The sequence below is a fragment of the Nipponia nippon genome, unplaced genomic scaffold (genome assembly GCF_047370975.1).
Source record: "Nipponia nippon isolate SJK-2023a ecotype South Korea unplaced genomic scaffold, ASM4737097v1 scaffold_3, whole genome shotgun sequence".
NCBI classification, from domain to species: Eukaryota; Metazoa; Chordata; class Aves; order Pelecaniformes; family Threskiornithidae; genus Nipponia; species Nipponia nippon.
The window spans coordinates 69,221,106-69,242,444 of NW_028262347.1; the positions used below are offsets into that span (position 1 = coordinate 69,221,106).

The following is a 21,339-nucleotide window of genomic DNA, read 5'->3' on the forward strand; positions in this document are numbered from 1 at the left end:
CGCAATGGTATTTCTAAACTGATCAGCCCTGGGGAGAAGCCTGAATTCCGTTTCCCCCAAGAGAGCTATTGAGCTCCTTTTTCAAATGATGACATATGGAGGCATTCCTTGAAATCCCAAATGACTAACAGATTTTTTTCATAGATCTGCTTTAGCTGCATGGGTGTCAAAGACATTTTGAAAGGCTATTCACTCATGAATACAGAAGGACTGTCCCCTGGTGTGTGTCTGTCCAAAACCAATAGACAGCTGCCTCCCTGATGAGACAAATCTGGCTGGAGCTTGTGGCCACGGACATCTGTTAGAGCCTCAGGAATACAAATCTAGGGCTAGAAGATACCTTGGGAGGCCATTTAGTCGTTCTGCCCCACAGGAGGATTTAACCTCTAGTGATTTAAAGTCTGTAACTTCCCAGGCAGTGTACTCTGGCACAGCCCTATCACCTGTACCAGCATCCCAAGGAAACATTTCCTTATTGTCCTTCCTAAGCCTTCCTTGTGCCAGTGTAAAGCGATTACTTCCTGCCGGATTCAAAGCGGATGCAGGCAAACAGGTTATTCACCGCCTCTCTGCAGCAGTCTATAGCCTTGTTTTGTCTTGCATTCTCTATGCTGAACAGCCTCACAACGGTGTTTCCTCTCAGGTTGTTTGTCTTAGGTTCAGAAGATCCTTGTTGGTCTCCCCGGTCCCTCTCCAGTCCATCCATGTATTCCTTCATTCACAGAATTTCAGCAGAACTTTCACCCCTGCTGTGTATAGCAGAAGGACTTTTTCTTGCGTCTTGTGGTTTGTACGTTTGTTTACACATCCCAGCATGTTGTTTGCTTTTTTTGTTTTGCAATAGCATGACATTGAGTCATATTCAGTCTGTGATTGACTATAAACCCTGGAGCCTTTTCTGAAGATCTAAAGCACTAAGGTGATGAGACAAACTTATCCCTGGCAATCTCATCCTTTCAGTCAGCTCTGGAAGACTTGTGGGATAATTTAGCCCTACTAGTTTCACATCTGGCAAGTTACACAAGAGATTTCACTGTCATTTCCTTTTTTCTGTGTAACAGCCCAACGAAACATAATATAGTACAGTGAATCTAATGGCATCAGTTCTTGGTAATTGAACTTTTCATGAAGGGAATGACTGCAGAAGGGAAGCTAATTAAAATTAAAGAATTTCTCTTAATTATTTTATTTTATGGCCTTTGCCATAGGCCAGTGGATTCATAGTCCTCCTTACTTATTTTGTTTCATCTCCTTGTAAAAACAAATTGAGTTTGAAATAAAGCAGAGTGAGACAGCATAGGAGAGTGAAACAGAGGACGTGCAAGTGGCAGACATGGCTGGAAGATAAGTTGTGGAAAGTAGCTTGTGGAGTCACCCTGGAGTCCTTGTGACATGCTGTCTTACTAATGGTTTTGTACATCTTCCTGAATCTTGATGGATCCTATAAGGAGGGAATGGTTATGAGAGGAAAAAAAAAGACCTTGGAAAATTTCGGTTTAGACCGATAAACTAAAATGAGAAGATTTCAGCAAAGCATAAAAGCGTTTGCAAAAATTTAATCACAAGGTCCTTTTCCATCCATAAAATACTCTACAAAAAAAATTTTAGGTTGCTGTGTTTGTTCTTACAGTTTTTCAAGGGATTAGAAGAAACTGTGGACTGAGTAATGCCTATTACCTGTGAAACTTGTTCTCTTTCCATCTATGTGTTACTTACTAGTGGTACCAAAGATAGTCAAAACAGAATGAAAGAGTAACATTGAAATTATTTTTCACTATTTCTACGTTTGTTCCTTTTTACACCCTTTTTGCTGTTCTGTAAATAATAGCAGCTTATTCCCTTTAATTATAGTTTTTAATCAGTTCCACCATTGAGCTCAAACATTAGCACAACACTGCCTTAGTGCAGTTTGTAGATAATTAAAAGAAAACGCTAAAATCCCCCAAGTCTGTGCAATTTGATTTAATGTTACTGTAAAAGAATATTTCTGGTATTACTGGGCTAAAGCTTACTGTACTTACTTGGTTCTTGCTCATGCAGACCTTCTAGGAGTTGGTGGAAATTATGTCCAAATAAGGACTTCATTTAAAATCTGTTCCATGAGATATTTTTTTTAAGTGTATGCAAAATCTGTTTTATCCTCTTTTTTTTTTCTTTTTTTTGAGTCTAAGCTTATTATACAATGTATCTTAAAAGCTTTACCTGCAATACCATACCACCCGTATGGTATTACTTTTTGCAATATTAAATATGTAGTTTGATTTGATGTTTCTGAATTTAATGTGGTAGTCTTCAGTTAAACACAGTAATCATTGCATGTTTGACTGGGAGATAACAATATGATAGGAGAATAATTGTCTTAAAACAGCATCCAGGAGTTTATCCAGCTCCTGCCACTTTTGCATTGGCAGGAATGAGCCCAACCTTACTACGTGTGACCTAAAATGTACAGAAAGACGAGTGGGGGAATGGAGGGGTAAAAAGCCAGAAAATGTCATGGGATGACACTGTGCAGAGTCTGCGAGGCTATGAAGAGTATGTACTGAGCACAATAAAACACTTTTGCCCCACCGAAGTTCGTGTACCGGCATCGGCCGTCGTCTTTCTGTGGTGTGAGCTGGGACCTGGCCAGCAGCAAGGCGGAAGTGATGGGTTTAGTGTATTACAGATCAGTCAGAACAGCTAGTCAGGATGAAAAACTTGGAAGACATCCAGTACAGCAGCCTATAACATTAATAGCATTAAAAATAATTTTCAGGCAGATCAATATGAATCCTGTTTGCTTAGAGCCTGATGGTGATTGAAGAGAGAGGGAGCCTTGGGAACAGAGTAAGTGAAAACACAGAGTGTGTAACATCTTATTTTCATCAAGTGAACACAAAATCTTTGAAATCCAAGTCCATTTGGCAAAACGGTTGCCAGCCCTGAGCGGTAGTCTGTCTGACGTAGAGGAAATCTGGCTGAGTTCTTAGAGATCATTTCACCGGGAGTGACCTCCCAAGTGATGGGCGTCATAAGGATTTGACTGTAACTGATGAAAGGGAATTCTGGTTGTGGGTGGGATTTAGATTTTTTTTTTTTTTTTTTTTCAGACAGGCCAGCTGAAACCTAATTTTCCCTTTAGACAGAGATCCCACAGCCTGCAATGCTTGCAGGAGATAAAGCCACCCCTGAAACCAGGGAATGTAGGAAGAGTATGCCTTTTTGCAAACTAGCCAGAGGGTAATCAAGCTGAGTTTAATTGAAGAGCATTATAGGACATTAATAACATTCTTGACCTTGCACTGTCCAGAGTCTAATATTTTTCTTAGTTTTTATTTTAAGTATATCTACATGAGAATAAATATTGTCTTAAGGGTTTACCATAGTAAGAGAAAACACAGGTACATTGGCTGCCTCTCCTCTCCTCTGGCACGACAGTTAGTAGCTCACTGTAGCTTTTCACAGACTTTTCATTGCAAAAAGTGGAATGGGTGCAATGTTCATTCCTTATTAATGCCTGAGCTTCATTAGAAATCTTTCTTCCTTGTTTTTAATGAATTAAATGCATTAACACGCATTAACTCATTTCAGAGCTGTTTCTCTTCTTTCCATTTTCCCTCCTGCTGGTTTGCCAGTCAGGCTGGTGGAAATCTGGGCGTTGTCTGGGAAATTCCAATATTTCGAAACTTGGTTTTGTTGACTGTTAGAATGAAAAGTTGAAGGGTGCTATATGTGATATTCTCCCTCTCTACTGTCCCTAAAGGAAAGTTCTCAGAGCATTTCAGTGCAGAAATAACAGAGCATTATGTTTAAACATTTTTATTGAACAAAAATGTGTTAACATTCCCAGATTTTCATGTGTTTGGCTTGCTTGAAGCAAATCCAAATATTTTGTTATGACATGACCTTGCATTACTCTGCACCTACCCAAGCACTGCTGTGGGCTTTGTGAGGGTGATCTAGTGTCCTGCAGGCTGAGGTTACACCAACTTGACACCGAGCCCCAGCCTAACTGGATGGAAGGTGGTGGTGTTTGGCAAGATTATTAGTTTGCCCCTTTACCCCTGCAATACGCACACATATGAGGATGAAACACATGCTTGTCTTACAAGAAAGGGAAATACATGCCCCAGTCTGACGGGGAAGGGGGCGGGGCAAGAATCCAAATTCCACTTTCCAGCTTCTTGTCCCTGGGTCTCTTTCAAGACCAGCAGCTGCTACAGTGAGGGTCAGTAGAGTGGCTGGTAGGAGTCAACCAAGGGACAGAAGAACTGGCAAAGAATATCAGTTGCTTGGGGTTTTTTGGTTAGCCTAAATTTGCAAAACCTGCTAAAAACTAAAGCACTTCTTTCACTTCCGCTTGCCCAGAAGAAATCTTGCTACTCTGCAGAGCTGCAGCCTTGTGAGCTTTATCTGTTTAAAATAAAGTCCATTTCTATTCTCTGGGTACTGCACAGGTCACAGTCATGTTTTTAATTACCAATTAGACTTCCATTAAGGAAATAAAATGAGTTTTATGTGCTGCTTGTCAAAGGTCCTTATAGCTGCCTCATTTCATGTGCCCTGTCTATTCAAGCAGCAAGCAAACAAATAGAAACTTACTCAGAGGTAGTATACAAAAACTGGAAATCTTTTCCACCCAAAAGCAAAGATAGAGGCTGAGGTGGAGAAGTTGCAAGGACTTTTCATTTTTCATTCCCTTCAGTTGCGTTTTTCCTGTCTGCCATGAGCAGTGTGAACAGAATGTTAAATATGCCCTTAAGTTACTCATGGAAAGAAAAGGTCACACACACGTACATACTCCATCTCTCTCTCTTTCTTTCTCTCATGCATGTGTCTATATCGTGCATTTGTATGAATGTGTACGGAGACACCCCAGCCCTAGAACACTGTTATTTGCTTAGAAGTTTCAAGAGGGAGAAGTGATAAATAGTCATAAATTCAATTTATTTAGAAGGCATTCCCTGTCAGGCATCACTGCACTGCACAAACAATTATAAAAGAATTGTAGTAGATTAAAAACATAAATTAGAGCATCATAAAATGCACAAGAGTGATTGGATTAAAATGCATTTGACAGAAATGTTTTAAAAGTGGGATTTGATGAGCTCTTCTGGGTGGTCAGTCAGAGAAAAGTCTGTGCTCAGCAGCCTATTAAAACAAAGATTCAGGGCCAGATTTCTGGTGGGGTCTCTTGTGGCTCTCTAGTTCTCAGCTCAGTAGCTGAGAGTAATTCACAGAGGGTTTAAATTGTGCTGGATGTGGCTATGGTTTCTTGAGGAGCCCATGTTTGCTGACATCTGATCCCATGCTAGCTGCCCAAATACTTCTTTCTTTGGCTCTTCTCGTCTTTCCCCGCCAGCCCTGTCCTCTTCTAAAACCATGCCCTATGTCAAGGGCTTGCACGGGAGAGGCAATGTCAGTCATTCTGTCTGCTCAGTACATGGTGGTGCCTCCTTCAATTTGGGGTTCTCCCTGCGATGCAATTTAGGGAAGGTTTCTAATTCTTTACCATCACCTAAGAAGTTATAAAGAGAATTAAGAGAAAAGGGGAATTTGGCCTGTAGACGATTACTGCCTTACCTACTAAGAGGATAATACTTTCCATGTTAAAATCAGTAGCAAAATTCTCCCTGATTTACACTATATTTTAGTCTAACCTGGCATGTACTAGAATTATTCAAAACCTTGTAGGAGCAGATAATTTTGAAAAAGGAAAAAAAAAAAACTTTCTGAGAGAAAAGATGCTTCATTAAATTAAGGGTATGGAATGCAACTCCTCCACACCCCTTATCCATGAGGGGATTGTAAAAACCCTTGGCACAAAGAAAGTCTCATTATGGGCATATTTCCAAAGGAACTCACTATTCACATGTTGAGCTCTGTTGGAAATTCAGTCCTTCATTTTGGGGCTGAATTTTCAGTGATCTCTTAGAAAAGATGACTGAATACAAACATGAATGTTCCTCAGCATGCCTGTCTATGTGACAGCAGTCTAAGCTTACAAGGCAGACAAACTACAGTTGTGGTAATGTTGATTCCAAGCAGTTAAAAAATCGTCAGCTCCTGAAATTATGTGATTGACTTGAAATTAATAAATCTCATGGGGACAGGGTTACTTCTTTTCAGCAGTCAGACTCTTGGGATTCATCTTTGCTAAACTTTTTTGTTACCACTAAGAAGTTGAGAGACTCGTTGAAAAATAATGTACTGAAAGCACTGATGATGTAATGATGATCAGATTAAAATGATATAATGAGAAGATCTCTGGACCTGTGACTTTAGGAACCAGCCCACAGATGGTGCAAAACAATAAAATCATTAGAATAGTTATTGCTGAGGTCATGTAGCTTGCTTCCAAAAACAAGCGTGCTTGTGTATTGTGCTTAGGTGATGCGCTGTAAAGGAGACCTTTCAGAAACTGTCCTAGTGAGTTAATATTTAATTCGATAGTGTTTTTAGAATTCCTCCTTAAAGCAGGATATATGTTTACTGCTCTGCCTGGCAACAAAATGCTCAATATTTAACACTAGCATGGTTTTGAGCACAGAAAAGTTAGGTTATGCTAGAGGGCACTGTTTTTTAATATTAATAATAATAAAAAATATTAATAAAATGGAGCACTGAAATGTTTTATGGCTGATAGACTTGTATATCTCATTGCATGCATGATTGAGTTCAAACACCTGGCTATGGTGAGTAGCCAATTTCTAACTTATTTTAGTCATTTTGGGAGCTGGATGAGACACGATATGCCTTGTGCTGATCTGTTAGATGTAGCTGTTATACTGGGGCTGCTCTGATTTAAATGGATGCTTCTGGTGCCCTGTCCTTAATCAGTGGTTGGTAGACGGACAATTGACTCTGGTGTTTTAAATGGCTGTGTTAACCTTGGGAGGAGATGCTGGACTGCCTCACTGCCTCTGAAACTGCATAAAGGAAACTTGTAAAAGCTTTTTTCTAGGGCTGAATTTAATTCCTAGGCATGGTAACAACACAACACCTAGACAGCTTTTAATTTCTATCCAGAGATCCTAAATGAGGTTCCCTCAGTCATAAACCTTATGCTGCCTTCCCTAATGTTGCTTCCTCCTAGAAAGGTAATCTCTTATTGGTCTGATTGGAATATAAAGTGACAGTTCATTTCAATTTAATCAGAGTAGTGGACCAAAACCAAAAGAAACTAGGATACGACATTCTTTGCCTCTTCAGAGCTGTTCAACTTTCAGTGTTTGTACATGGACTGTTTAGATGGCTTCAATTCTCGGTCGCACCAAAGAAAAACCGAGTCCATGAAGAATATATTCTCTGGATTTAACTCATATATAGGCAGGATCCTATTGTTCCATTTCAGTCCAAAAAAGAAGAAATCTTGAGCAACAACACCCAAGAGATTTCTGCTACTGTCGGCCAAACACTGTAAAGAAAAATCTTATATAGGTTAGACATTATCTAATCAGTACCAGAGTCCAAATTTTAAGTCCAATTGGATGCATAATCCTTTATATGAATCCCGAAAGGTGCACGCTTGACCCTGTCTATTGTGGAGAATGAGGTATCCCGCTGGGAAGCATTGATGTGCAATGGAAAGGCAACAGGGAGTTTGTTAGATTATTCTGAGGACTAGAGGTGCATTTAGAATGATAAAATATGTATATGGAGTCACAGAAAAAATACAGGTTGTAAAGGGACTTCTGTGGGTTGTCTAGTCCAAATTCCAACTCAAAGCAGGGCTGTCTTCAAAATTAAATCAAGTTGCTCATAATCTTCTCTAGTATAAAAGTTCCAACATAGTGCTCCTCTCATATTGTGGTCCAAATGATAGTAGCATGTCAACCCTTTCTGAAACATAGGATTTCTAATAATTACAGTATTCTGTATAGCTGAAGACTGTGTTTCCACCTACCATTAGTAAAAACTGTAGGTGAAATAATGGTAAATCAGACCAGTAATGGCATTCATCATCTGTATTTTGGTTTCAGTGAATAAGGCACATATGGCTCACTGAAAGGGAAAGTGTGTTTGTACAAGGTACGTAGCACAGGGGATTGACCCCCTTGTACCTTGGCTTTGTATTACAATTGGACTCTGACACAAAATGTAATTCCACTGAACCCATAAATAAATTCAACTTGATCCGTGCCAAAGTGCTGTAAGAAAAATAAGGAGCTTAGACCAGATCCCGCAAGAGAGTGATGTATGAAGTATTCGTTGATTTGCCAAGGAGCTCATGAATATAGGGCATCAGGTCTGTAATCATTCAAAACTATTAATGTCTTTTCTATTCATTTCAGTGGATGTTCTTTAAATGGATCGTGGGCGTGTTATGAATTATCATAAAGTACCAAAGGCTGGCTTGCATTATATTCCTGTTTTATAATTAGTGAGAATGCTGCCTTTGATTTATTGTTCTAGCATTGGACACCTTTAAAGTAGCTGCACGCAAGAGTATCTCCCATTTACGCGTGTTAGTTAAAAGGTGGTATTTCTGCAGCACTTGATGTGAATTTAACTCTGCTCATTGTAAAGTCTGATGTTATATAGACACTGCCTTTGGTTGGAGTGGAAAGAAGGCAATGCTGATCATATCATATTTGGAAATCTAACCTTTCAGAAGCTGTTCTGATTTCTGTTCACCGGCACAGTGGGTTATGTTTAGTTGATTGCTAGTCGCTTACTTCCTTCTTTGGACTTACTTTATCCTTGTCAGGTAAAATCAGATAGTGTTCTTTTGCTTAGTTTTTGGGAATATTCTTTTTGGGGAACAGGTAGAAGGGACATGGTGTTTTATGACCAGCAGTAACAGCAAATGGAGTTATGTTCAGCAGCATGCTATGTTATCATCCCTTTCTCTTTATCAAATAAATAGATATGGCCACTTGTTTCTGCAATGGCATTAATTTTAAGGAGAAAGAAAGAAAAAGAATCCAAACATGTTTTCTCCTTTAAGTTTTATTCTCTCATGTGCTTGTGTACTATTTTCATGCATACTTAGCTGAAAAAGTATCCTGAGTAACTGAGTATGTTCAGAAGTAACTCAATGTCAACAAACCTGTCTTAACATCTGCTTTATTGAATTGATCCTTTAAGTGCACACGTGTGGCTCTTCCTTACCAAAGGTCAAAGTTATTAATGCTAACAGTAGCCTTCAGGTCAGCATATTCACACAGTGAGGATATCCATATCTCGGATGTGATGATAACTTGTAATCCGACAACATGGAACCTTTTTTCATAAAGTCTCTGGGCCATCTTTCCCAGCACTGCAGTTTAATCTCCTTATTGCCCATTGGAAAAAGATTGTTTTCCCTACTAGGAAAAAGTTTGAGTGCTTCCACTCTGACTTATATCTTTTATAGCCTATTTATGCAATTAATGCCAAAATATCCTATATGATAGCGGCCCTTAAAATATTGCTGTTTTTCTTGGACTACTGAGTACTTGCATTACTGAAGAAATGTATTCTCTTATGTTTAAGGAAGCACTAGGGAATAATAATGCAGACACTGATGTAACTTGGTCTAAAGTCAAACGGGCAGCTTCATAAAGGTTCTAGCTGTGCAGGGCTTGCTGCACATTACTTCAAATATAAAAGATCTACAGAGAGACAGCAAAGTTTGAGAAAACCTTGTAGTGACTGAATTTTAGATTGTAAACTCTTTAGACTGGGGTGTATGAGAGGTGAGGACCTGATTGTGATTTGAGCCTTGAGTAGCTCTTGCAAAGAAAATGTTATAACCTAGTAGTGCTGCTGGGTGGATGGGGTTTGGAGAGCTAGGATCAAGATACAGTGAATCATTGAGGACCGTTTCTCAGAAACAGCATTGGTCCACTCGTTCCTCTCCTGATGGGAGAAAAGCCTTATGGCACCCTACAGTAATTTGCTTGGATTTCCTGTTTTCAGACTCCTTTTGTGAACCCGGGCTGTCATTAGGTACGGTTTAAAAATTATAAACAAAACCAAACCTATGACGTCTTCGGAAGGCAAATAGGATTAGAGGGGTTTTGTACTTAATACAGTAATCCTCTTTTGGAAATATATCTTAGACCCTTAACAGTATGTTAATGTTTGTTTCTTTGTTAAGAGTAAGATGATGTACATTTTGTTTCTTGGTAATGTTAGTCCTGGCTAATTCAACAGCTAGGGCAGCTGATGCTCATGTCCTATATCTATGAAAAACAAAACCAACTCAAAAATAACAGGGGTAGAGCAGCCCCAGAACATCTGTGTATGCTCCAGTCTGGTCAGTTTTCGAAAACCTTTGTCCTTTCTCTTCTTCCACTCATATGTTGTTGGGTTTTTTTCCTCTGGTTTTCAAAACATTTTCATCACTATTGCCCAAGCAGAAAGCTCCTGCTTTGTAATTCTGCAAGCTGCGATACGCTTCATGTCTCTCAGCTACATCAGCATGGTTCCCATTTCTAAGACACAAATGAAAAAATACTGTTCCCTCTTTTAACAGCTCAAAAATATGTTCCCTCTCTTTTGATGCTGTGGTTTGAATTTGTGTTTCAAGGGGCAATGCTGTTGCTATCTCCTTTCCTTCCCACAAAGGTAGCAGGCATCTCCCTCCCTCCGTGTCAGCATGGAGCTCTCTCAAAGAGAAATGCCAATATTTGCCTAGCTTGGTTTCTTTTAAAAAGGCACCAAATGGGCTTCTCAGAAGAGTAGGGGTTATGGATACTTCACAGTCCTATGTCCCTTGGGAGCTTGAAACACTGGGCCCAGTCTGCCTTACCTGTGAGAGCAAAGCTTCAAATGAGCAGCCAGAAGTGTAGAAGCCCATTTAGAAGAGGCAAATTAATCGTTTTGCAGCTGCTGAGGGCAACAGGTGGTCCTCTCATTTCTAACCTGAGGCAGGGGGTGGTTGAGTCACATCTGTGAGTTCACCAGGCAGGGTGGCATCAGAACTGGGACTTCCACCCAGGTTCCTGCGAGCCCAGTTATGCTACGTCATTACTCAGTTATGCTGTGTTCATAACAGCTCTTGAGTTTTATAATATAAAGAGAAAAGGGAACACTAATTAGTAGGCTTTTCAAATTCTTCTCAAGTGTAACCAGGAGTAGTTTACTGAAATGGTCTTGGAGTAGCTGCACTGTTTAATCTTGGCAGTATTTTTCCTTCAGTTTTAGATCCTGAAATCATTAATTTAAGTGGAGAGGATCATAAAACCTCTCTCCTCTGCTCAGCATTCTGTATCTTATGTTCATGTCAGAGGCTTTTATAGAATTTTATTTTTTATGGATCCTTCCACCTTAAGCAGAGCATTGTAAGGAATTTATTCAAATGGCTTGTAGTTGTATACGTATATACACATATATTTATGTATAAGTGTACATATGCATGTGTGTGTAATATTTTGGCATATTATTATCTCAATAACATGGTTCAACAAGCAGCATTATTACAATAAGAAAACAGCAGTCTAGTCTCATAGGCTTCTTTAGAGGCAAAAAGGTACGGGGCTCCTAAACCCAACCAAATGGAACCTGTAAGTTGTTGAAATACTGGCTGCTCTGTGCAGTATTAAATCTTTCAAAACCAAAAATTATTCCAGAGTTTTCTCAAGTATTTGCTTTCTTGGACTTTTGATTGCATTAGTACAAGTATTTCAATGAAATTCATGGAGTGGAAAGGCTCTTCTGGCTGGGCAGGCCTGCCGAGCACAGCACAGTGGCCACAGAAGCACGAAGCCAGACGCACAGCTGGCAGCAGTGTTTGTCCCAGGGCACCTGGAGGTCAAGGACAGTGTTTGCTGTTAAATCACTGAGCATAGGAGCAGCTTTAGGTCTTCCTCTTCAATTGTTCTGCTAGTCTGTTTCAAATTGGGCCTGGAGTTACTAAACGAGAGGGTAGCCTCCTCAACATCCCCTTGGTAGCTGTCTCAGCTGTGGCTGTGACTGCCAGGAGAGGTCTTGGGGGAAGTCTGTTTTTTAGGGCCTACAGCATTTCTCCATGAGCCCATGTCTCTGTTTACAGAGTGGGATGCCAGATAAATTGAGTGCACAGGGCAACCTCAAAGGTCGTCTGAATGAGAGCGTGGTCTTGGGCCTACTGTGACCCCTTTTGCAGGAGGGAAAGAGAGCTTGCCCGCAACTGTGGAAAGCCCTTGGCTGAAACAGGGAGCGAGACCCATTAGTGGACTGGGTTGCAGCTAGAGAAATCTTTGTTTCCATCCTAAAAGGTGTTCATCCATCCCTAGCGAGGCCACGTCCATTCCACATGCAATGCTGCCTGCTCCCATCCTCAGTTCAGGGCATGTTCTTCCCCCACAGAGCCCATTTCCATCTTCCTCCAGCCTCCATACGGTCTTTACCTTGTCCTTTCAGAGGCAGGGCATTGCCTCCCAGGCAGAGCTACCACAGGCTATCTGCCTGCCGCGCGGGTTGGCACCTGAGCTTGTGCCATGCTGACAGAAGCATGGGGCAGCACAAAGGTGCAAGGCAATCAGAAAGACACTGTGTAAAGATTTTCTATCACAATGATTTTGTTGTTGGTTTTTTAAGAAGTTTTGTGACAGCTTGTCTTACTTTACAGGTGTGTGCATACAGCTTGATCATTTGGGTCTGTTTTAGTATGATTTGTACATCAGTTAGTACCCATTCAGTTGTCAGTGGCAGTGGAGAGAGAAAGGCTGCCAGGTTAGTCCCTTCTAGGAGTGCGCAAGCCATTATGGAGCTCTTTTCTGCGGCCAAGCCCATGGCTGGACTCCTGGTTGTTAGCTCTTATGTGCTAATTCCTGTGCTAAATAAAATAATTCACTTACTATTTGTAGAGCTGGGGACATAGTAGTCACTAATATTGTATACTGATGTTTCCTTCTCTGAGTTCAAAGGGAGGGAAGTCCTTAGTGTGCTGACCCGTTTCCACCTGGGACAACAATGGGTAAATTCTGTGCTGTGGGCACATTCAAAAGCTTTACGACTGGATCAGATAACTATAGAATGACACTTCTTTTTTAGGTATTCCCCATACCAAGCACTGGGGAATAATACTGCAGGTGTTGTGAAAGCATTGTCTGAGTGAAAACCGCAATATTTTAAAGCACAAACATGTGCCTGCTACTGTCAGATGGAATTTCTCAGTTGTGTAAAATAACATGTTAATGTAAACATGCAGACGAACTGGAAATTGCCTTTTTTGATCAATGGGTTGCTTGTGAGTTGTTAATTACCTGAAGCTGAATGGAAGAGGTTCAAATGGGCAGCTGAGTTAAATGATGGAATGATTTTTTGTAATCCTGCACACTTTGTATCATATGAAAGAGTCATACGTGCATTGAGCTGGACAGAGGAACCAGGGCAATTGCAGTTTGGAGCTGAAAAGAAAAAAAAAATTGTGACCTGCTTGATTGTCTTGCAGGGTACCCTATAAGATATGACTAGGAATGCCTAGGATGTTTTAATTTGTATTTATCTCATATTTTTATTTCTTCAGTGTGAACTTTTAATAACTTAGTAGTTTAACCTTGTAGGGACCTAGTCTCCCTCTGCTGTCATCTAGTTGTCACGTACTTATTTCCCACTCAGCTTGCCACGCAGCACTTTTGTAGTGATTACCTAATGCTGCAGTTTCCCTCCTACTTAAGTGGAGGTCCCTACCATTTCTGCAACACTACTATTCTTCCACACTGGGGCTAAAAACTCAGAGATGAGAGACAGTGAGCCTGTGTGCTGACTCCAAAAGCATTCTTGCTTGTCCTGAATCAGACTGTACTGTCACTGGAAGTGACTTTGTTTGGATATGCTTAGTTGCAGCCTGCATTTCACAGGGACATGTACATTTCTGATGGAATGACTAAAAGATTCTAGCATTACTCGGCCTGATTTGTAAATCATTTTTCACCAATATTCAGCCTACATTTTCTCCAGCAACAGAAAAGGGAATCCCAAAGAAGGAACAGTTTGACACATGCATCAGTTTCGGGTGGGCCGCTCCCTTTATTTCTCCCTGTTTCTCTCCACAGCATTGCATCCAGCAACGTTTCTTCTCCAGAGGTAGAAAAGGACTGGATGCAGTTCATTCTCATGTCTGACAATACTTGGCAATGTACTTTGTAGAGAGCTGAGTGCTAGAACGTGCCTGTTGACCCTCTCCTTTGCACAGGCCTGTGCAGTGGTCAGTCCCTACTAAGGCAAGGGCAGCAAATTTCAGAGCCTAATCAAAAGTTACTGCCACTGTCCTGTCAGACTGGCTGCAGACGATGCAAGCATGAGGAGAAAAGCCCTCTGGCAAGCCTTGCATGTTAGACGTACCCAAGTGGTGAGTCAGTGAGTTGGAGGATGCATGGGTGGACTGTGACAGAAGAAAACGTCCTTATCCATGGTTTGTCACTTATGCTAACCATTGTTTCTCTTGTTCTCTTATCTTCCACAGGAACGAGTGGAATATCTCTTTCTCATAATTTTTACAGTGGAAGCATTTTTAAAAGTAATAGCATATGGACTTCTCTTTCACCCCAACGCTTACCTCCGCAATGGCTGGAATTTACTAGATTTTATAATTGTGGTAGTAGGGTAAGTACCAACACTTTGTCTTTGAGGACACTGCACACGTGGGGACACTGGGAAACTTTGGGAGCACGAGGGTGGGTGAATGCTTGGTACATTACTTATGGGTGATGTTAGAGGTTGCTGTCCATCGTGTTTCTCCTGCCACCACCCCACCGTTTGTCCCTCCTGTGTTAGACCCCTACAGACTCCATGTGTTTTACCAAGTATTACTGTGTAGTCTGAAAATACAGTTAACTCACTGGTCTTCTGCAGGTATAACTTGATTCATGCTTGATTCATTCAGGTGTGTAGCAGCGATTTACCTTGAGGTCAATATTAAGGATTGACAATCAGTTGATGCATGTTTTCTGTCTGGTATCCCTTGTTACTTAGCTTTTTCCAAGGCTCTTAGTGGTTTGCAAGACATGGAAACTAAACTGTTCTTTGGGAACAGAGATAAAAAGAGGAAGTAGTGCAAAGCTATTGGACAAAGTCAAATGCCTGAATACGCTTAACTGGAAGAAAATCCCTTTGTTTGTAAATCTGTATGAATATTAAAAAAGAACATCTAGGTGGGATCCTTTAATTAAGATTAAAGTTGGATGACAAATAAATTCTGCCATCTTGTGAACTTTTACTGATTTTTCGTATTCTTAAAGATGGATGAAAAATTTAAATCCCAGGTTTTCATACTTACAAACCAAAATAAGTTCTTCAGTTCAATTGCACTCTTCTGCTGGTGATTTCAACGCTTTTGATGATGACCCTTTTAATGTTTTAACCTTTGTAAAGACTAATTTTAATATTGTACATCAAATTGCCACTTTGAGCTGCAACCTTTCTAATCTTGTTACTCTTCTCTGTATTTTTCAAGCTTGGTATTTAATTTATTCAAATAAAAGCAAAATAAAACACCTTCTGCTTTTTCTACCTGAGGGTAAGAGATAAGCAAAGGGTTTGAATTGTGGTTGTTGAAGGGAAGAGGTTAAGGATAAACTGCCCCTGAAGACAAAGAGAACAAGTGTTTCTTCACCTGAGTAATTTGTCCCATCCTCCCACCACTCCATTGTTAAAGAGTTTCATCGCCCACAAAAACTTGCAGTCTTTTCACCTCTTTACCAAGGAAACCCTACGTCAGCTCCTAGGGAAAACATCAAAAAGGACACTTTCAGTCATCAACCCCATCATAATTTCTGCCCCCAAACAAAGTCCATCTAGCTTCTTAACCATTTTTGTGGTGGTCCCAAAAAATTATGTCAGCATACTGCTGTGTGCTACCCAATCCCTCCCACTTTCCATCATCATGGGGAAAAGTGGGTGGAAGGAGAATTCCCAGTAAGGGGGAGGGAGGACAAGCTGGAACTTATTCTTAGTCCCCAGACCTCTGCCTCCACGTGGGCATAATGGTTCTTCTTATGGCAGTGCCCAATTGTCTTTCTCCTTCATTCCTACCCACAGCAAATTATTAATTGGAAATTGGCAAATCCCCAACCCCTCCCCTGGCATTGATGTCCAATTCTGTATCTGGTTCTGCCTTTGAATGCCCTTGGATATCTCACATGGTGTTAGGAGCTGCTACTTAAGTTGAAGAAAGATCGGAGAACAAAAGTCCTGTGAATGTGATTATTCCCTTTTCATTTTTATGAGAAAGAGACTTTTCACAGAGAGGACACGTTACCTCTTGTTCTTCCATTGGAATGCGAAAGAGCAGGGCTCCAGAAATCACAGGGCAGCATTATATCGAGTGTAAGTACAGTCCTTTTTAATTTTCCTACTAGGGCAGTTAATCAGCAAGATGATGTTCAGACTGAAGTTAATTCCCTTGCCATTGACCGAAGCTGCAGTTCTCAGCTCTTCTATCTGCTCTTGCCTCCAGCAGCTCTTAGTCACTGGATGGGGAACAAAAAATGTAACTGGGGAGGGATTACATGAGTATAATAAACATGGCCAAGACCCCAAGGTCTCTGTTAAATAGTAACAATCTCAAGTGACAGATTCCACTTCAAGGCCAGATGGGTTCCTTTGATGTTTATCTGTTTAAACACACTCGTACAGTACCACAGCCTAGGCTGGTGCACTGCTTTTTCTCTCCACGACCCCTCTGCAAAATCTACGTGGCGATACCATCTGTTCCTGTTCTGCCCTGTCTTCTTTTCCTAGGGGCTGTCTGAAACTTCTCAATGGCATTATGTTTAAATTTCAGTGTATTTTAATATTTTGCCAGGGAGGAAGTCCCATGGAAAAGATTTAAAATAAATTTTAAAGAGAGAGAGAGGAGGAAGAAAGCAAGTGCTGGTAACAACATTTCCTTGTGGTGCCTTTTTCTGCCTATTGATGGAGCTATTGGGGAAAGTGAGTAGTTTGGACACAGCTATAGCACTAGGAAGAGGGGATTTATTTGGTATGTGGGGCAAAGGATGGTGTGGGACTCATACTGGAAGCATCAAGTCCCAAAACGACTGTGGTAACTGCCATTCGTGATTGTTCTGCCTTAGGAATCATCTTCATTTTCAATGATTGTCCTTGCTACAAAAAATAGAAAGGATAGGTGGGAAGTATTTGTTTAAGTACTATTGGAAGTTAAAGGAGCAAAAATAAGACAGGTTTTAGATCCTGTGTTTGTCTCTAAATCCACCTAGTATACACTGCTTACCACATATATCTTGAAGAGATAATACACCACAACTGTCTTCCTTTATGTTAAAATATACAAGTCAGTAGAGAAAGAGGAAAAGGAACATGTGTAGGAGCAAGCATAAATTCTAGAGGGAAGTCTCAGTTTTTATAAAAATTTTTTATAAAAATGTGCCTGTACGCTTTCCCCTGCCTTCTGAAGATAGGTCCCCTGGTATCCAAAAGGACCTTAGTCAGTGGTTCTAACAAGGCGACAGGAATACGCAGCAGCAGCAGCAGAGGGGAGCACTGATCACAACTGCTATGTTTTCTGGAGAAAGGATGCACTTTAGACCTGTAAGCTTGTAACAGTTTATCGTTCTTGCGCTGTGGGAGATCTGCTTATTCATCAGCTAAGTCTTTTAAAGCTTGATTCTAGCTTATCTTTAAATAGCCTATGACCCTGCTATAGCACACACCATTAAATGCTGCTTTAAAGAAAAATGTCTGTGTGTGGGTATCAATCAGAGGATCTGTGGATAAGAACATTATTAGTTAAGTGTAGAGATCACACCCCTAAGCTGCCTAATGAGGCACAACCCACAAACAGTAACGATTAGTTCTACTGTTCCTCTTTTGGAAAACGTTAAAACTTTCAGGTATAACAGTGATGTCCTTTAATATTAGGCTGTTGGAGGAAATTTCTCTTGAGAGAAGACTAACTTGACAATGTTGTGCTAGAAGAACGTCTGTCTTTCCTGGCAATGCTGTGGTTTGTCTGCCAAGCACAGTCATTCTCCAAGGACCCATAGCTTCTGCCAGAAAAAAAGGTTTTGTAATTTGAAAGGCAGTCTTACTTGGGAAGGTAAGCAGTGAAGGTATTTGGAAAGGATCTGAAATTCAGAGCAGACTGGAAAATGTGGTCACAGTGAATGTCTTTCTGAAGACCTGTGGGGAGTCTCTAAAGGGCAGACCCAAACATTTTCACACTCACAAATCATAGATGAACTATAAAACATCGTGAAAAAAATCATTGTACTTTATTATTTCTTTATACCTATGAGGATTCTGTCAGCTGTGTTTTTCTGCTGATTCTTGGCCTTAGAAATACCAAGTCTTCTGTTTTCTCTTTGTGTTCTGGAGGCCCTTGACAAGTTCTTTTTTTATGCTATAAAAATCAGTGTGCCCTTCCCACAGAGGAAGAGATGAAGAGCTGTAGAGCAGGTTACAGCCTTATCACGCTGTTGTGGCCATCTAGCAAAGTGAAAACCTTTTTGATATTTCAGATGTCAAAAGGGAAACAGAAAAATATAAGAAAGAAAAACAGTGAGGCTAGCTTCATACTTCACAGGTAAATAAAAATTAAAAAAAAAAAAAGTGGAGTGTGTCCATACATGCATGTGTGTGATAGAAATTTATTTTCTACTTTACAGTTCATGTGTGTCAAATGAATTTAGTTTAGGTGCAATCATGTCACAATTGAAATTCAGAAATCAAGATGCTGTTAATTGTGCTTTGTCAGTGGAAAGTACTATATCCAAATGAAAATGGGGCATGAATTTAGGCTGGCAGAAAGTAGTTAGCTGGAAGGAAATAAGATTGATTTCTGTATTTTATTTTTTTTTTGAAATGGTGAGATTTTCAGTGGCCACAAGAGATTAGCCCTCTTGCATTTTTATGCCATGCAAACTTTGGTTTCTCCGTCAGCAGAGTGTTCTCTCACACCACGCTTGAAGTGTGCATTTCAGCTAACTCACCTACTGAGAAGAGAAGGAAAGAACTGCACCTTGCTCCACCATACCTACTGTAAGCTTTTCCCAGAGGTTTTCATGAAAGAGCAGATTTTCCCATGTAAATACAGGGTAGAAGGACTCTGGCCTCCTGTTTTATATCAGTAGCTTAACATCTATCTATTTCTTTTAGAATTGGAAAACAATTAGCTGAAAAATTAGAATGAGTCTATAGAGCTCATAGAAACTACAAATTCTATATGGGTTGTGTTTTTTTTTCTTAATAGAGGATACTGGAAGGAGCTGACAGAAGCCTTACCTTTCTTCTGTGTCTTATCATTGGTGCTATTTCTGAACAGGACATTTTATTATTTTATTTTTTTTTCCTCCCCTCTGCATCATAATGAGTTACAGCCAAAAAAGCATGTGATAGTTGTAGCCTCTGAGTCATAGATGTCTGTCCGTGCCCTAACTCAGGAGGTGATAGGGACAATGAAGTAGGATTGGCAAGATGTACTATAAATTTGAAGAGTGGAGTAGAGATTCATTAGGCCATATTGGTCTAGGTCCCAATACAAAAGGGAAAGAGAATGAAATAAATGAGATATATAAAAAGTAGTATTGCATTAGTAAAAAGCAGGATTAGTACAGAGGGAGATATTAAGCATGGAGTAAATACGTTAAAGCAGGATTAGCAGGAGTAATGTAATTCAAGTTTAAATGTAGGTTTTTAAATGAAGAGCAGCAGGAATTACTGCAAATTATTCCTGAAGTATAGTAGGCAGATGACTGGGGGTACCTCAAGACAGCACGTTTAGCACGTCAACACCGGAGCACACAAACAGGGCCATCTGGCCTGCAGTGGAGCTGCATAAGTCTGGGAAGGCAGGTTCTAGCTCCAGTGGAGCGAGCTGTCCTACTGGTTGTGTTTCTGCTCCTCCTGAATTAATTTAGCACATTTAGCTTTTCTTAAAAAGCAGAATTCTAGAGCAGCCCATGGGTTGCTCATTGCATAAGAGGTGGGAGAAACGCCCTTGGTGCCAGCTGCCACGAGCTGCTGTTTGGTAAAATATGGGGCCCGTGATGATGGGGACCAGGAGAACGGACTCTCAGTTTTGCACAATTGCTGACTCAGAGTTCCTTGAGATTTCTTGTCTTCAGTGTTGCAAGAGAGCTGAAAAATAGCATAAGAAACCTTTTGCAGTGAATTCTTTTTCCTCCAGAGGATCCCAGGAGACTGGGACTGTTGTATAGGTATGTCACTCATCATCTGGTATGGGAATTCCGTTGACTAGGAAGATAGAAGTGTTTGAATAAGAAACAGAGTACATTTCTAGAGCTTTATCACTAGCTTACTGGAAATACATTAGGCCAAATTTGACCTACAGTGTTTCTATTTTGAAGACCAGCAGAAAATTGCAACTGTATAATTTGTGTACACAGCTCAAGAAATACATACATTCCAGTAATTCATGTTCTTTTCATCAGCCCTTGTTTATCTCTCTCTGTGGTATCTGTAGTCAACGCAGTGTTTCTCATAGGCTCTGTTTTTGTCTTCTCTGCATCCTGCTTCTCAGTCTGCAACACCTACAAACTCAGCATCCAACCTCCCCACACACAGTATTTCCCACGCTTGTTACCTAGTTGTTAAATCTTTCTGCAGTGCTTGAAGTTGAGGCTTTCCATAGAACCAGTTAGGAGTTCCTCAGGCACAGCTGACAAGTTTTATAAGACTTTATATGAAATAAAAAAAAAAAAAACCACAAAAAACAACAAAAAACAAAAACCCAAACACTTAAGAAACTAATTTTGCATTTGCACTTCCCTAATCCACGTTTTTGTGTGGATTTAGTGATGGAGAAATGTGTTGGCTTAGACGCTTCAGTAAATGAATCCTCTTTTTTCTGTCCAGGGCAAGCTCCCTATGTTTGTGGCCCTATCAGTAAGTTTTAACCACAGACTACAGGGATTGGAGCTCCTCGTAAAGCAATCAGGCAGCTCAGTCTCTGCTTGAGATGCGGTTTGGGGGCTCTCTGTGGAATATGGCAGTCAGGGCGCATAGAGGAGATCCTGACAGAGGCACTGCAGACTGCAAAGTTTGAGAGAGAAATCAGTGCTGAATCCAGGCCACTCCAACGAGGCTGTTTCTGGCATCCTAGGCAGCTCCTTTAAAGTTACCTCTGGTACCTCCATGGCATGCTATGAGCCACGAGGTCTCTGCTACTCGCAGGCAAGCTTTTTCTACAGAGCACCAAACATCCATTTAGACTGGAACAGCTTTTAATGTCTACTGAATTTGGCTGGGTTCAAGCTGATGATTTCAAGGCTGAAAGCAATGTCATTAGCAAATTCATGAGGAATCCATCCTCCCCCAAAGGTACTAATGTTTTACCAGAAAAATGGAAGCTGTTTCCTGAAAGCTAATTTATTAAATGAAGTTCTTGTTAACACATAGGATGAGCCTTCAGCTCTTTCACAGAAGAAAATTGTCTTTTCTGCCTTGCTCTGCCTTTTCAAAGTG

At 40.5% G+C, this 21,339-nt stretch overlaps 1 protein-coding gene across 29 annotated transcripts in view; it reads left to right on the plus strand.

Moving 5' to 3' along the window:
- CACNA1C (calcium voltage-gated channel subunit alpha1 C) overlaps positions 1–21,339 on the plus strand; it is a 487,583-nt gene that overhangs the window by 267,608 nt on the left and 198,636 nt on the right. For 28 of the 29 annotated variants that reach the window (XM_087765448.1, XM_087765421.1, XM_087765445.1 and 25 more), the window contains exon 4: positions 14,360–14,499. In XM_087765448.1, the coding sequence (XP_087621574.1) occupies positions 14,360–14,499 (140 nt within the window). Of the gene's footprint in view, positions 1–14,156; positions 14,246–14,359; positions 14,500–21,339 lie in introns of those variants that run through there. The other variant, XM_087765447.1, reaches the window with a different exon arrangement.